Source organism: Anser brachyrhynchus, assembly GCF_964034855.1.
Source record: "Anser brachyrhynchus genome assembly, chromosome: 9".
In the NCBI taxonomy this organism is placed as follows: Eukaryota; Metazoa; Chordata; class Aves; order Anseriformes; family Anatidae; genus Anser; species Anser brachyrhynchus.
The window spans coordinates 6428167-6442853 of NC_137703.1; the positions used below are offsets into that span (position 1 = coordinate 6428167).

At 39.0% G+C, this 14687-nt stretch overlaps 1 protein-coding gene across 15 annotated transcripts in view; it reads left to right on the forward strand.

The window, feature by feature from the left end:
• Positions 1 to 14687, forward strand: part of NAALADL2 (N-acetylated alpha-linked acidic dipeptidase like 2) — a 438404-nt gene that overhangs the window by 16717 nt on the left and 407000 nt on the right. The window contains exon 1 of one of the 15 annotated variants that reach the window (XM_080604239.1): positions 687 to 736. The exons of the other annotated variants lie outside the window; for them this stretch is intronic. Within the exon in view, the coding sequence (XP_080460365.1) occupies positions 702 to 736 (35 nt within the window). The 5' untranslated portion in view covers positions 687 to 701. Of the gene's footprint in view, positions 1 to 686; positions 737 to 14687 lie in introns of those variants that run through there. 15 annotated transcript variants of the gene reach the window in all.

Consider the following 14687-nt stretch of genomic DNA (forward strand, 5'->3'; position numbering starts at 1 on the left):
TGGTAGTGGTGCAATACTTCTGCCTGGACAAAAGGGAGGCTATTTTGTTTGCTTCAAAGAGGTTAGTCCGGAGCATTTATCTAAAGCAGAAAAAGGGTTAAGTAGTAAAAATACCAGACTTATCTAAATAGGTTTAAACAATAAATAAAATCATGGTTCATGTGAGCGTCACAAGCTGCAGATTTTTTGTGGTAGCAGCTCTCAGTAGTCATGCTACATCATATGACTTCCCGCCCTGTTAATCTTAGCCGATGTCTTAGCTTGTTGCTTAATATGGTACATACCTGGATTATTTTTTCCCCTTCTTAAATAACCTCTAGGCATAAATACAAGCTGGAAAAAAATAGACCCTTAAAGTGCTCTTTTCCCCCTTTCTAAGCAGATTTCTTTCCAAAGAGTAGTGCTTAGTGATGCACATGTAACCCTCCAGGGGACGTGCGCTGTACATCTTCATCATGGCTAATCTGTCAAATAGACATCATCTAGATCCTCAAACTTTTTCTCTGGAGTTCCTACTTTAAGTGTTCTTTTGTTGGCCAAAGTAGCATTCTTGTGGTAGAATGTATTTTGTTACAGAATCGGTGCTTAGTCAGTTTCTCACCCACACACACTTTGACATTTGTTTTGTTGTTTAGGCACATACATATATATGTTTATGTTTACCAGAAGCATGCTGTGTAATGTGAGGAAGTCGTTGATAGATGGCTCTGAATGTGATGAAACAACTGGGATCCCTGTAAGTCACATGCCTGTGCAGATCACTTTGATTTGTTCGTTTGTAAAACAAGAGTCATAACACTTTTCTGGAGATAGGTGTAATTAATCACACAAGTCTCCAGCTGTGGGATACTGAACAGATATTGAATGTTTACCTTTTTTTGGATGGCAACATTGTATTTCTTCCTGCAGTGTGGTGAAACAGTGGTGCAGTTCTTGTTTTCATTGGGGTTTCACTTTTGTTGTGCATTTGACTTGTCGGAAGAAGTGGCTTTTTTGAATCAAAATATTCAAGGCTTGATGTCTGTCTTATTCTGTTTAACCCAAGCTTTTAGAAGAGAAATTTAAGATTGCTAGAGCATTCAAGTGCTTTTTTCTTCTGGACTGCTGTGGTTGTGCATCTCTTCATTAGTGCTGTGTGGAGTATGTTTTTTTTTTTTTTTTTACCAAATCAGTACTGGTTTTAGATTCTAAAGCTTCAGACTTCCAGATTATACCAGCAGAAAAATAGCATAGTTATGCTGTTTCACAGTAAAAAACAAACCAAAACAAAAAAAAACCCCTGACACCATCTCCTAAACTCCTACTACGTACTTAGTAAAGTGAAACAAGGAGAGATATTCTGCTCTACCTCCCCCCCCAACTTTAATTTTCTTTAAAGCTTTCATGTACCCTAACTGCGTTGCCATTGCCAAAGTGTTTGAGAGTTGAAATTTGACATAGAAATTGCCTTCACTGAGAAGCAACGCTGTGTTCTGACAGTTGTGATCAGTTGAAAACAATACACACGATTTGTAGAGTCTTAGATTACTGAAGGACTCGTTCTCCTCAAATGTGCATCTACTGCTTATGCGTATGCTTGGGTAACATCTCTGTGTGGGGAACTAGGAGAGGTCATTGTTCATCTCTGGTAACTGGATAGCTCCTGTCGAGCAAAAAAAAAAAAAATCAAATCAAGCTCTTGCAGTCCAGGCCAAGTGTGGTTGAACACTTCTGTGAGCCCTCTGTTAGCTGTAGGATCTGTTGTTCAGCTGGAATCTAGCAGGAAAAAAAAATGAAGGCTTGAATATCTGAACACGTCATCAAAAAGTAACGAAATAAAGGTTCATAAACACTGTTTGTTCTGGTTTCTTGTCAAAATGTGCTTGCAGTTCTGTGAGAATCTGAGCAGCACAGGATACGTGCAGGAGCCAGTGACAGGTAAATGTGAGAAAACACTGGAGTTGAAGATAACATCCTGACTTTATTGACATTGGCTGTGGACCTTAGTAAGCCTTTGCTTTTAACTCAGTCTGGTTGACTCTGGACTCTGTACCAGTAAGTGAAGCATTCTTCCCTTATGCAAAGCCAAAGGACACAGCCATCAGTATTCTTCTGTGGCTTCTGCTTGAAAATGAATGGGAAACGCCACCCATACATATGTGTGTGGGGAAAGGGAAATATGAAAGAGACCTCGCAGGGGTTGAATTGGCAGGATTGTTGGGTCTGTTCCATTCATCTCTTTTGTTTATGAGCTTCTCAGTTTGCTATTTTCCATGTAAATAGGATTAATTTATGGAAATCTTGAGAAAGGTTGAATATCCAAGCTGTATGAGACTGAGCAGAAAACATACAGCATCTTTGTACTTGACTTTAATGAGAACACTCTAAACATTGTCTGTCAATTTCGGTGTTCAGACTTCAAGGTGGTTGTTAAAGTCAGAATTCAGAGAAGAGCTGCAAGAATGAACAAGGGGTGGAAATAGAGGGAGAAATTCCAAGAGCTTAATACATTAAATATCAAAGAGAAAGACAAGGAGAGATTCGATTGCAATGTTTAAGTGTGTGCATTGTGAACAGAAACTGTGTGATAAAGCAGAAACTGACGGTATAACAAGGTCCGTTGGCTAAAATAAGCAATTGAAGTAAGAAACACATCTTCAGCAGTGAGGGTAATTTACTGCAGATTATTGTCAGTTATTCATCAACGGAAAATATTAATTCAAATATGATATTTTTCCTTTAAGATAAATAGGAAATAATTGAGGGCCTATGACCTTGTCATATAGAAGTTGGAGTAGACAATCATAGTAATCTTTCTGTGTTTTAATATATGAATCTGTATAAAAAGAAACCCATAAATTATGGTTCTTTATAAACAGAGAGTACTGTTGGAATCGGAGCAGAGCTAATAGTCAACACAAGACTTAAAATGTCTAAAATAAATGGACATGGTTCAATTTTTAATACAGAATATCTAAAGTCATGTCGGCAACAAAATTCTTCAGCAATGGAAAGATGCTGTTACACCCAATTTCTTCGTTAGTTTGCCTTGGCCGTTGTCCAGCAGTAGTAGATGAACATGCCAGGTGCTAAGATTCTTCCCACGATTTCATGAAAGCACCATGAAGACAAAGAAGGTTGAAGTCCAGAGTCTGAAAGAAACGTGAAATAAAAAATTGTGCTGTCATGGAGTAACTTTCCTAGAAGAGAGCATTGAGACTGCTTTAGAAAACTGCTGAGTACAACTGGCTGCTTCACAGCAGAGCCTGCTGCGTGTGTGTGTGGGGGAAATCATTGCAGGGTTTGCAAGGAGGGATTTGCAGAACCTGTGGAGATTTCGGGAAAATCTGTGTTATAATGCATTAGCTCCTGCAGTGAGGAGCCAGCAGGAATGTTCTGAGGTTTTCAGCGTGCTCAGGTTTACATGCCTCTAGCAGGTGATGCTTTCAGGTCTTTGGCTTAGTGGAATTGTAGGCAGCATAAGAAGAAAGAAAGGAATTTTATATCAGGCTAGTGAAACCTCCTTTTGACACTGAATTTTGACAGGAGGAGCAGAAATCAAGCTGAAGTGCAAGTCAGATAAGATATGGCTGTCGCATACATACTGCAGCTTCTTGGAGGAGATCTCAGGAACCAGCCTTCAGTGTAGTGAGAGCATTGTCGGAATAACTGGAAAGGACCCAAGCTAACTCACATCATTGAGTAAAACTAGTCTTTTTCTTAAAACCCGAGGATATTGAAGCAGTGACCGGAGGTTTGATTAGAATGCAGCAAGGCCCAGCTGGTTCTAATACTCCAGCAAATTGGAGCAAGTGAATGGCTGTAGTTGGAAGGGGACTTGAGAGTCTGGGGGTGATTGTGCTGCGTGTCTCTCAAGTGACAATGTGCAAGTGTCCGGAAAGTTTCAGGATACATGCTGAAGAGAAAGTGAAATATTTGTTGTAGTATTGATTCAGGTAAGAGTTGATGTCTCCAAGTGTGTTTTTTGCTTTTTTTGCTTGTTTTTTTCCTCCCTTAGGGCTCAGTCAAAAAATTCTAAGCCACTTAGAACTAATAAGAAACCATGCGGTGAAAAGTGGTTAATGGCTTAGAAACCAATGCATGCTAGATGTATGAAGTACTGCTGAGAAACAGAAAACAATTCTGTCATCACAGAAAATCCTGTGAGTGCATATGCAAGCTGGAGGTGCTTGGCCATGCATTATTTGCATCTTTACAGTGGCAGAAAGCAGCATGTGTGTTCATACTTTCCTTCAGTCCTTTTTTTTATTATATCTCATCTTGGGTTTATGTTCAAGCATTTTATTTTATGTTTGAAGTAGTTCTGCACAGGCTTGACCTTTTCTACTTTATAGTTACATTCATGTTATATCCTAAATTCATTTCAAGATCTATCTTTATAACGACCATGGAAAATTTAAATTTTATGAGAGAAAGGAATCCTTTTATGCGTTGACTTAGGCCGAAGACTATTGTTAATGCGTATTATCAGCTGGTATAGGCAAAGTTTGTGGTTTGAGAAGGCTGACTTTCTCAAACCATAATGAGAAGTATCTAAATCGAGTGAGAGGTGAGAAATTCTTCAAAAAAACCCAAAAACTTATTTGAAGAAAACCACCCTTATACCAGCAATTTCCAAATAGGCTTGGGTGCATTTATCTACCCATTATAGTTCTTATTTTATGGATGAATATGCTAAATGCTATTCAGAATTATTTGGCCATATGTTCCTGTTTTTATGAACCTTCATTTTGTGGGTTCTTTATATAAATAAAATTATTCTCTTCGTGATGGCATGTTTTAAGAGGAAGAGAAAAGAATGTTATTTCAAATGTTATACCTTTCTGCAAAAGAGCAGATGGTGTTTGTGTGTGGGGCTTCAAGTAAGTTTTACACTTTGTTGAAGCTACTGTTTTCTTTCCAGATTGTCGATGTGAAATTAGTGTTTCTAGCTCTCCTGGAGTATCCCAGGTTACACCTGATGTCAGTGTGTTTTAACGTCAGCAAAGCGTGGAGTTGTCCTCTGTGCTTGTGGGTTTATGCAACATGGACTGGTGTCCACGTGTGAGTTTCTCGCTTAAAATGTGTGTGCGCTTGGGCAAGATGGGACTGAGGTATGGCTGCATGATCTAAAGTTCCTGCCTTGTTGAACATGAATGTAATGCTTGATTCACTGGTTTTTGAGATCTCCTTCAGTTGCCACAAATTTTCAAAGCTGATAAAGAACAGTCTGGGTGACACTAGCCAGCTCCTTCAGCACCTTTGGATGCATCCCCTCTAGTGTCATTACTTCTCCACAGTCAATTTGATAGTCTTTGTGGCCACTAAACTTGACATTTAAAAAAAAATAATAAATTGGAAAAAATAGTTGGCAGATGATTAACTTCCCTATTTGTCTTTTAATGTGAAATTTAAAAGCCACTGGTCATGCTAATTGTGGGGAAAAACGAGTCTGGCAGTCGAGTCTCAGAGGAATTCATAGATGGGAAGAAGCTGTAGGCTGCATCTAACACTGGATTATTAAACATGCCTTTTTCTAAATCCGTGCTAACAGATTTACATCTCTGAATCACAAACATCATGCTGGGTGAAACGAAGGGCAGGGACTTACACTGTATTGCTGTCTAAATCTGTTTCAGTATTCCTTTGTTCAGTTTGGGTGGTGTGGTGTCTATGCTTTTTTTTTTTTTTTTTGGAACAACGATACTTTGGCATGTTTAAAAACGTACCTTCCTTGCAGTGAATTGCTTCAAGTAACTTGGTTTGAGAACTGTTTTAGTAGGAACAAATCCATGTGAACTCTTCCACAGAGACTATTTCTTACACAAATATTTCCAAGAGTAACTAAAGAGGAGCAAAGAATACTGAACTGCTGTAGATACACGCTTCATGGCTATAATACGTGTAGGATTACAATAGGGATTTGCAGAATATCACAGCCTTCCTGTTGATGCTGGCTTGTTGGGGAAACCATTGCAGGGCACCTACAGCACCAAGGAGCTTCCACAGAGCTGGGCACTGGAACCTCTTGGGTAGGTGGAGATGTGAAATGTAGCGTGCCTCTGGATAGGGCAGTGGTCTGTATCTGAGAGCAAATTATGGGAATCTATTAAAACTCTAGTGGGTTTGCTCACTGAGAGGAGAATACCTGTGGAAGAGAATACTTGAGGTTGCCAAGAGGAGCAACAGCGTGATCGGCTGGAGGAGGGAGCTGTGATGCAGAGTGCCGCCTTCTGCCTTCCGCAAATGGGTCTGTAAAGAAATCCATGGTTCTGAATAAAAGGGAAGAAAGAGGTATGCTCCTGACACTACAAAACTGATTGTTTTTTTTTTTTGTAATTTTAAGTAGTAAGGCACTGCATTACTGCATATTCCTACTGAGAATAAAGCCTAGGCTATCTCGTATTTATATAAGTGCTTTAACAAGAGCAATCCTTGAAGTCTGGTCTTACTTCCAGACCAGAGTGTTGGCATGGAGCTGAGATCTGAGCCTGTGTTCAACAGGCTGAATTACTGCTTTTTCAGTCTTCTTTGTCAGTCACAGGCAAGCATGCAAAAGTATCTGTTTTTTTCCCAGGGTGGAATGAGAACAAATACAGAGAAATTTCCATATCAAAACTGAATTGTTGTTTTCCTAACAGCTATTCACATGTGTTGGATGATGCCTGATGAGTGTCTGCTATTTGAAAAGCAGGTACTACATGGACAAGTATGTCTGGCACAAGACAAGTGTGTTTTTGCCTTTATGCAAATAATAACAAAAAAGCAGTGTGCAAAGAGGCTATGGAGGATGTGGTGTTTCCAGGAAAAATGTTTTTGCAGCTTTTGCAGCTCTACTTCTGATAAGTTACTAGATTTTTGCGATTTTATTATAAAAGCCACAACTCAGTAATAAAGAAAAGTGCTATTTCACTTGCTTCACCCTACTTTTAATGCTTTGAAAATGAACATTGTTAGTCATGCCTTTTCACATTTATATGTGGTCAAAAAAGCTGCTTTTTTTTTTTTTTGTTTTCAAGCAGATGTTTGGTGGTAGTGGGGTTGGTTCTAGCTGACTTTCCTTCTCTGTTAGTACTTCAGCATAACAAAGGGGTTCTGCATAGACACTTGGTTCTTGGTATGCTTTGCATGCCGGCACTTAAAAGCTCAGATCTTGAAAATGAGTGGATTATTAGCTTTGAAACTATGAAAGCTTAAAATCACTAAAATTGCATATATATTTTACATGGGTTTCATGTTTTAAACAAGTTCTAAAGACCACTTCATTTTTTTCTAAGGTCTGCTGTAGAGGAAAAAAAAGTAGAACATATTTCATGTGAAAGTTGTTTTATTAATGCAAAGGTTCAAAAATCCAGCACTTCAGAACGAGAAACTCCCAGGAGCAAAAGTTTTCCTAGGATGTGAGTTCAAACACAGGATGCCTCTATGGCACAAGTGTAGTGGTGGTTTTAAAAAATTGTTGTGTTTTTTTTTTTTCTTATAGAAAGGAAAATAACACTTACTGGTTGTTGAGAAATGTACCTTGGGCCCATGCACAAAACTCAAAGTAGCCCTGAGTATAGGGAATTGATGTGCAATGTTGTGTCTTCATCTTGGAGTGAAATACACACTTTCAGAAGTTCCCACAACTTCCCATAAAATGCTTGTGTTCTAATACAAAAAAGGACGATAAAGCTGTTCAAGTGAATATCAATTTACAGATTAATTACTATGAGTAAAATACTCCTGATGTCTCTTCATGTGAAAGTGGTATCTCTTTGGTATGGCATTCAGGTATAAGTGGGAAATTTGAAAAACGTTTAGTCTTGTTTTATCTCTATCAAGACTAAGCATACTCTTCAAAAGTAGTACATAAGGCAATATTGTGATATGTAAGACTAAGTACTCTGCTCTAGTCCTTAATCTCAGTTTGTTGTTATAAAATGACCTCCTAGTTGTGTATGTACTAGATGGCCAAGCCTGAGTAATTTCCTCCTTTTATTCTACTGGGTACTTCACATGATTCAGTTTTGAAGTCCAATTTTGTCTGTTTAATGGACGTTTCTTGTTCTTTTTTTGGTTGAAAGGAGCTAATTAATAACACTCCTAGAAAGATGAAATAGAAGTGTTACCAAAAGAAAAGAGGGGAAAAAATTTCTTGACCTTTAATTATTTTTAGCATCGGTTCAAAAGTCTGAAAATCACTGATGTCCTGAGAAGGCATAAAAGTGATGGTATAGAAGATATATCCAAGTAATTGTTTTCGATTGAACCTGTAGTTCAGTCTTGAACAAAATAAATGTACGTAGCCTGGAACATAAAGGATCTTGCAATCAGATGTGAAGTTGAACTGTTGAAAAGTTTTTCTGAAACTGATTAGTTATTCTTTCAATGGATTACAGTTTAATACTGCAAATAAGTTTTAATAACCTATTACTAACTGGAACATATACCTTAGCTTCTCAACTTTTAAAATACTTTCATTATCAGCCAGCCTAGTGTCTTTCCATTATTCAAAAGTGAAAGTCTAGACGAGGTTTAATTATTAGTAAAATATGATATGAGAAAGAGTGGGGGGCCTTTGTCTCGTTACACAGAGTGGAATATCACAGAGGTTGGGCTAGAATAGCAAGTACCTAAGAAGAGTCTGAACTGTTAAATATATTGCCATAGTGCAAACCAAGGGTCAGATTCAGTTAAAAAAAAAAAAAAAAAATCCAGCAAAGGGAGTTGGAGTGCATTTTAGTGCATTCCTTCCTTGAGAAGTAGCTTTCTGAATTGGATTCCTAGTGAGAATTTGTAGAAAAATTTATGCATAAATAAAAGATGTATGCATAGTTCATTTCAATTTGATTTCTTTGATCTATATGTGAGTATAAGAGCTTTAGACAGGGCTGTAAGGATTCCAAACAGTTTTTTTCTAAACCTCAATGCAGAGCAGTACTATCAAATTTTATTTCCTTTTAACAAGCAGAGACCTTTACAGGGACTGCCAGAGAGCTGCAGCCCCTCCGATCTGTAATTCATGCCTGTTCTCATCCAAAGATGTCTCTTTTGAGACTTCAGCAGACTTGAGGTCAGGCCTGCTGCAAATTTGATGGCTTGAATAGAATTAATTTGGTGGAAAGAAATGTGTGCAAAGACTTTGTTTGTGTTGCTGTTTTGACTAATGCAGACTTGGCTAATAGAGGTTAGTGGCATTCTATTTTGTTTTGCCCCCACCCCACTTAAATCTCATGATATGCTTTGACTGGAACAAATGGACACTAACAGAGGTGCAAATTAATGCTAATCAGCTTGTCGAACGAGTCATCCAGTTTAGGAGGTGAATAAAAAAGTGTGCATATGGTAGTGTGTATTGCTGAAGTGTAGTTTTTCCTACCTAGTTCCAAGTCAATTGAAAAAGTATTTCACCAGAATCAGAACTAAAATACCAAGTAAAAGTAATATTTTATCTGACTGGAAGCTATATAAGACTGCAAACTGAAAGAATTTTCCTTAAATCTTTGTACTGTGCTTGGAACTCACTCAGCCAGCTGAAGCCAAATCTGGAAGTGTTGAGTAGGCCTTGGCTGTGCTTTGGGGAAAGGATTAGTTCTTGGGGTCTAGGGTCTCTTGCTAGATTTTTGGTTTTGTATTAAAATCAGATTTTTCTAATGATCCCTAATCTAGAATACTCTGAAGATTGACAATCCAAAGATTGTAATTTAGACTTTATCTGTGGAATGTATTAGTAATAGATCTCTTTCAGATCACTGTATTTGATCATTGTATGTCAAAGCCTATTAAAACCATAACGTCCTTTGAAGATTGCCAGCCTACGCTTATCAGACTTTGGTTTTCAGTCTCTTGGGTGATGGTGGCTATTCTTGTGTTGTGCTTATTTGAGCAGGAGCTTTTTGACCCCAACAAGAGGGAATGAACTTGGGTTTGGAGGAGTTGGTCAATGTCAAATACAGCTGCTCTTTTCCTCGATGGCCTTGGCCAAGATGTTTTTCCTCTGCTGTGCTTTCATTTCCCAGTCTGTAAAATGAGTGAAGGTTGCTGCCTTTCTAAAGGTATTTCAGAGATAGCGGTGAAAAGCAAAGAACTAGATCTAGGAATTTAGTTTTGTATAGTCATGACTACAGAAACATTGTCATGCTTGTTATCAATCAAAATTGTGATTCTACTGAATGAACAACAAAGCTTACAACCAATGACAGTCAATGCATCACACGTGAAAGACAGTTGCTATAATTATAAATACTTGAAAATGCAATTAGAAAAGATAAAGCAAAATAAATAAATTTGAGCTTGTTTCTTTGGTCAGTGATAGCAACAAGCTTATACTTGTTTGTACTGAATAGTGATGGTTTGAATACGAAGGCTGAAAATGGGTAATTATGGAGGCAATGGCATGTTTTGTCAGGCAATGTTAATAACCTCTGGTCTGCAACTTATTGCTGATCTGGTAGTAGCCATATTGTAGTGTCTTCAGCTTCATGTGAACTATGGCTGCTGATTTGAGGATAATGCCTTTCACCGTGACTTATGGTTCTCATGTACCAGGCCATAATGTGTTCTTCAGCATCCCCTCACAATGTGTCTTCTAGCATAAACTCTAACTAGAATAGCAGTAATAGAAAATATTATATGCTGTGAATATTTGACAAGCTTTCCTCATCATCAGAAAATGTAAAATTCCTGCATCAGGGTTGCTTCGGGGACAGTTTCCTAGTCACGGGTAAGTGTTGTCACAAAATGGGTCTTCTGGCAGAAGGGTGCTCTGTCTCATCAACAGAGGCAGGGCAACATAAATCACAGTTTTGAATCCGCTTGTGTTTAATTAGATGTTCATGTTCTGCACATTTTTCTTGTGAGCAGAGGATATTCAGAAAAACAAACAAACATTTAGAGGAAATGTTGTTCCAGAGTGGATCACTGGGAGCATCTGCTTATTACAGGTTTTGCGCATTAAAGCAGCAGCGAAGGAATGGCGAGAGAATGCAGGGTATTAACTTAGGGGATTTGGTGCCAAACATACTTTGTCATGACTAGTGAGTATCCTCCTTTAGTAGGAAGTGATCAACAGCGTTAAAAGAAAAAAGGCTCTGTTTAAGGGAAATGCCAAATCTACTACAATTGTAATTTTAATTATAAAGTAATCATAAAATAGTAAGTCAGTGAGGCCACACCAGTGCGTTCCCAGTGGACGCAAACTGGTGGCAGCTGTACGAGCTGTGCCACTGTCTGGTAAGATACTGGAGAGCTCCTGAGCTCTGAAGATAAGAGCTGGTTCTCGCACTGGAGTACTGAATGGGTCTCTTTAATGGTAATCCTATTATACCTAGAAGGTAACCCGCCTCATAAAGATGACTTGTATTTGTATCCAGATACAATGGAGTAAAAGGGGGAAAAAGTCTCTTTGTAAAAATTCTCCGCTGCTATCTCCATAATCTCTACTTGAGTGAGCATCAGCCAAGTGAGAAAATGAAAAATTATAACCTGCCAAGCATCAGTGGCAGACTGAAATGAAAAAATTGCAAGTTAATAACAGTGATGCCTCAGAAAAATTTGCTGGCCAATTTAACATTGCTTTATCCAAGGTCACATCTTGCAGCTGATTATTTTTAGTAATTTGCAGACGAGGACTTTCTACATTTCTCATGGCAAGTCAAGATCAGGGAAATGCCAGGTACGGTTTAAAACTCAAGGTTATCAATCTCTTCAAATCAAAAGTAAATCATATTCCCTGCTTATTTGCTTAAGACTGGGCACGGAAATAATTTTCATTGTAGTGAAGTGGAAAGTCTATGCTATCCTTTATGGCAGTGATAAAGTCAATGTAACATGAAAACTCCCAGTGGAGTAAGGTTGAAAGAGAAATAATAAAAAAAAAAAAAACCTTGGCAGTTTCCTCTGGAACAGGTTCTCACTAATGTGCATGTGATGATTTTTGCGTAAGTGGTAAAGAAAGGAGATTGTTGTACGTTTTCTGTGTTTCTTAAAAAAATGTGAGCCTACTACAGACTGATGCATAAGACATAGCCTAAGTGGAGTCATGTGAAATAACCCAAGCGCTTTACTGGATTCGGAGGTGTAACAATCATTAGTGAACTGTAGCAGCACTTAATTCCCTCCAGTACAATCAACCCAATCATCTTAACGTTACACAGCAAGCCTTGCGACAACACTTGCGGAGCATTGGCACGCTGCCACCTATTTCAGCGTCTTCCATTCTTCCTCAAACGGGATGGATCAGTTTGAGGGACGTCCTGCTAGGCTTGAGGTCTGTGGGACCTCCCGTGCTGTTGTGTTGTGAGGTTCGGTGGTCCTGTTCAGTGAAGGGTATAAAATAACCTGATACACCGAGCGGACACAGCGGTTCTAGGGAGACTTTGTGGTCGGGTGGTTCACAGATTTTGTCTGTCAGTTGCTAATCAGCTGCTGAAAGGCTGTTGTACCAAGAGGAGTGTGGAGATGGTTTGGGATGGAAAGTGAAGGGCTTTCCTTACCTGAAGGGTGACAGAGCAGCCTATTTGTAACTGCCCAGTTCTCTAACCATAGAGGTCTTACCTGTCAGTGAAGTAATAAAAATACCAGAGCAGCTATGTTCAAGGACTCTCCAAAAGCTTCATTTTCACTCATGCATGAGCTTTGTAAGCCGTTGGGGTTCTGTGTTGTAATTGCCAATAATGTCACTGGAGTGCTTTTCAGGAAGGAGAGGATTAGCTTGCAAAAGGTGTCACTGGCGATCTTTAATGGTCCCAGTGGTCAGCAGTCTGGGTTTAAGTCTCAGCCTCCCAAACGGACTCCGTTGGGCATTTGCTCAGTAGGACTTTGAGCTGAATTCCCAGCTGTGCTTCCCAGCCCTCTGTGGATGCTTCCTGTCAGATCACTCACGTCCTCCCTGGCTTCTCAGATCTGACAAGATTGCAGCTTAAGCTGTTTAATTTTTTCTAGCTGTCATGCAATGCATCATATTGAGTTAGTCCAATAGCCCTAATCTAATGCTCACCGCAATGAAACTGTGAATGTATCAATCAATACTTATTTTAGTAAACGTAAAGGAAAGTGAAAATTCTCTTGACAGCCTCTGTCCATTTCATTATCTTATTTATATCACAAAACTGTATCTTAGTTTCCATATTTCCTCCAACTTTGTAGCCTGTCTTTGTTCATATACATCAGCCTCACGCCAGCAACTCTCTCCTAAACAAAGCTCCGTCTAGTGCACGGGGTTCATCTGCCGCGCTCCCGCAGCAGAAGGATGCTGAATCTTCCCTGACATATCCAGGCAGCTGTGGCATGCAGCCCTCTGGACCTAGGAGCAAAAATTTCAGGGAATATGAGACTTCAAACTCAATGTTTTACTGCCATGTTATTTTTTTCTTCCTCAAAGTAGTGTGGCTTTAGGATATTTACAATGCAAGCAAAGCAGAGAAGCTTTAGCATTGCTGTTCTCTGGAATACCTCAGTGGTGTCATCTAGTGTTACGTGATCTCTAACAGCCAGCCTCTGACAAGGCAGGTTCTGTCCCGAGCTAGACAGAAAAGCAATTGGATTATGTTAATGTGCAAAGTGGAGACCCTTGACTGAACTCTGGGATATTTTTCCTGTTTGTACAAAGGCTGCCTTCCATTTATCCAGGAAAGTGTTTCTGCCTGCAATATTTCTGCACAAGTATACGTGCTCTCATATATACACCCTATCCACTATTTCTATGGCAATATAAAGGAATCTTAGCGAAGATTAAATTCCTCCTCTTTTCCCTGTAGCATATACCTTTAGTCAAATTTGTAGTGTAATAGTTTTTGTTTAATAGTTTTTGTTCCATGTGAATATTGAGAGGGCAGCATGCAAGGGAGAAGAAACAAGGAAAGCATAAAGAAGGTAAGTAAGTATTTGTATGTAGCTGGATGTGAGGGTTACTTCCCCATATCCTCCAGGATAGAGCTGGACTGGTTGTCCCTCTCTTCCCTTTATGGCACCAGTATTGTTTTAGGGTTTTTGTTCTGCATTCCCTCCACAGGCATTAAATGACAGGGCACAGCTTTCTTGTGCTTGCTTGTATATGACCGGCTATATGGGTACATAGCACTTTGTGGATGGAGGAGATGGCACGCATAGTTTATGACTTGCTGTCAAAATTGCAGTTCTTTGCCTGCTAAGAGGGGCTGCAGCCGGCACTTTTGACCATCAGGCCATTTTTGCTTGCTGGTGTGAAAAGGAAGAGCTCGACTCTTTCACTTTCCAGGAAGCTTAATGCTTCTGTGCTGTCTTCAGCCAAATGCTGATAATAGGCTCTATAAGGGAACTTTTGTGCAATGATTCACTTAGCCATGAAATTACGTGTAGCAAAAATGGACTTGACCAATGCAAAAGGGAGAGAGGTAAGGTCAAGGCAAGTATTTGGACCTTTTTTTCATATAGTAGATTAAGGCCACTTCACAGATTAACATTGTAAAGCAATCACAAAGCTGTGTTGTTTTTTTTTTTTTTTCCTGCAGAAATACACTAGAATATCGTGCAACTATTAACGTTTCTAAAGCCTATCTTTTGTGGCAGGTATGTCTATAAGGATTCTAGACTTTAAATTATGTGTGGGATTCAGATTGTTTGTTTTTATTGACCCTTCAAGCCTTAAAACTTGCATTAAAACTTGTGGGCTTTTCTTGTTGTTTTGCTTTCTTTTAAAAATATTTTAAGGTAACTCACCCTGCAGTCATACTTTTATAAGTATTTTT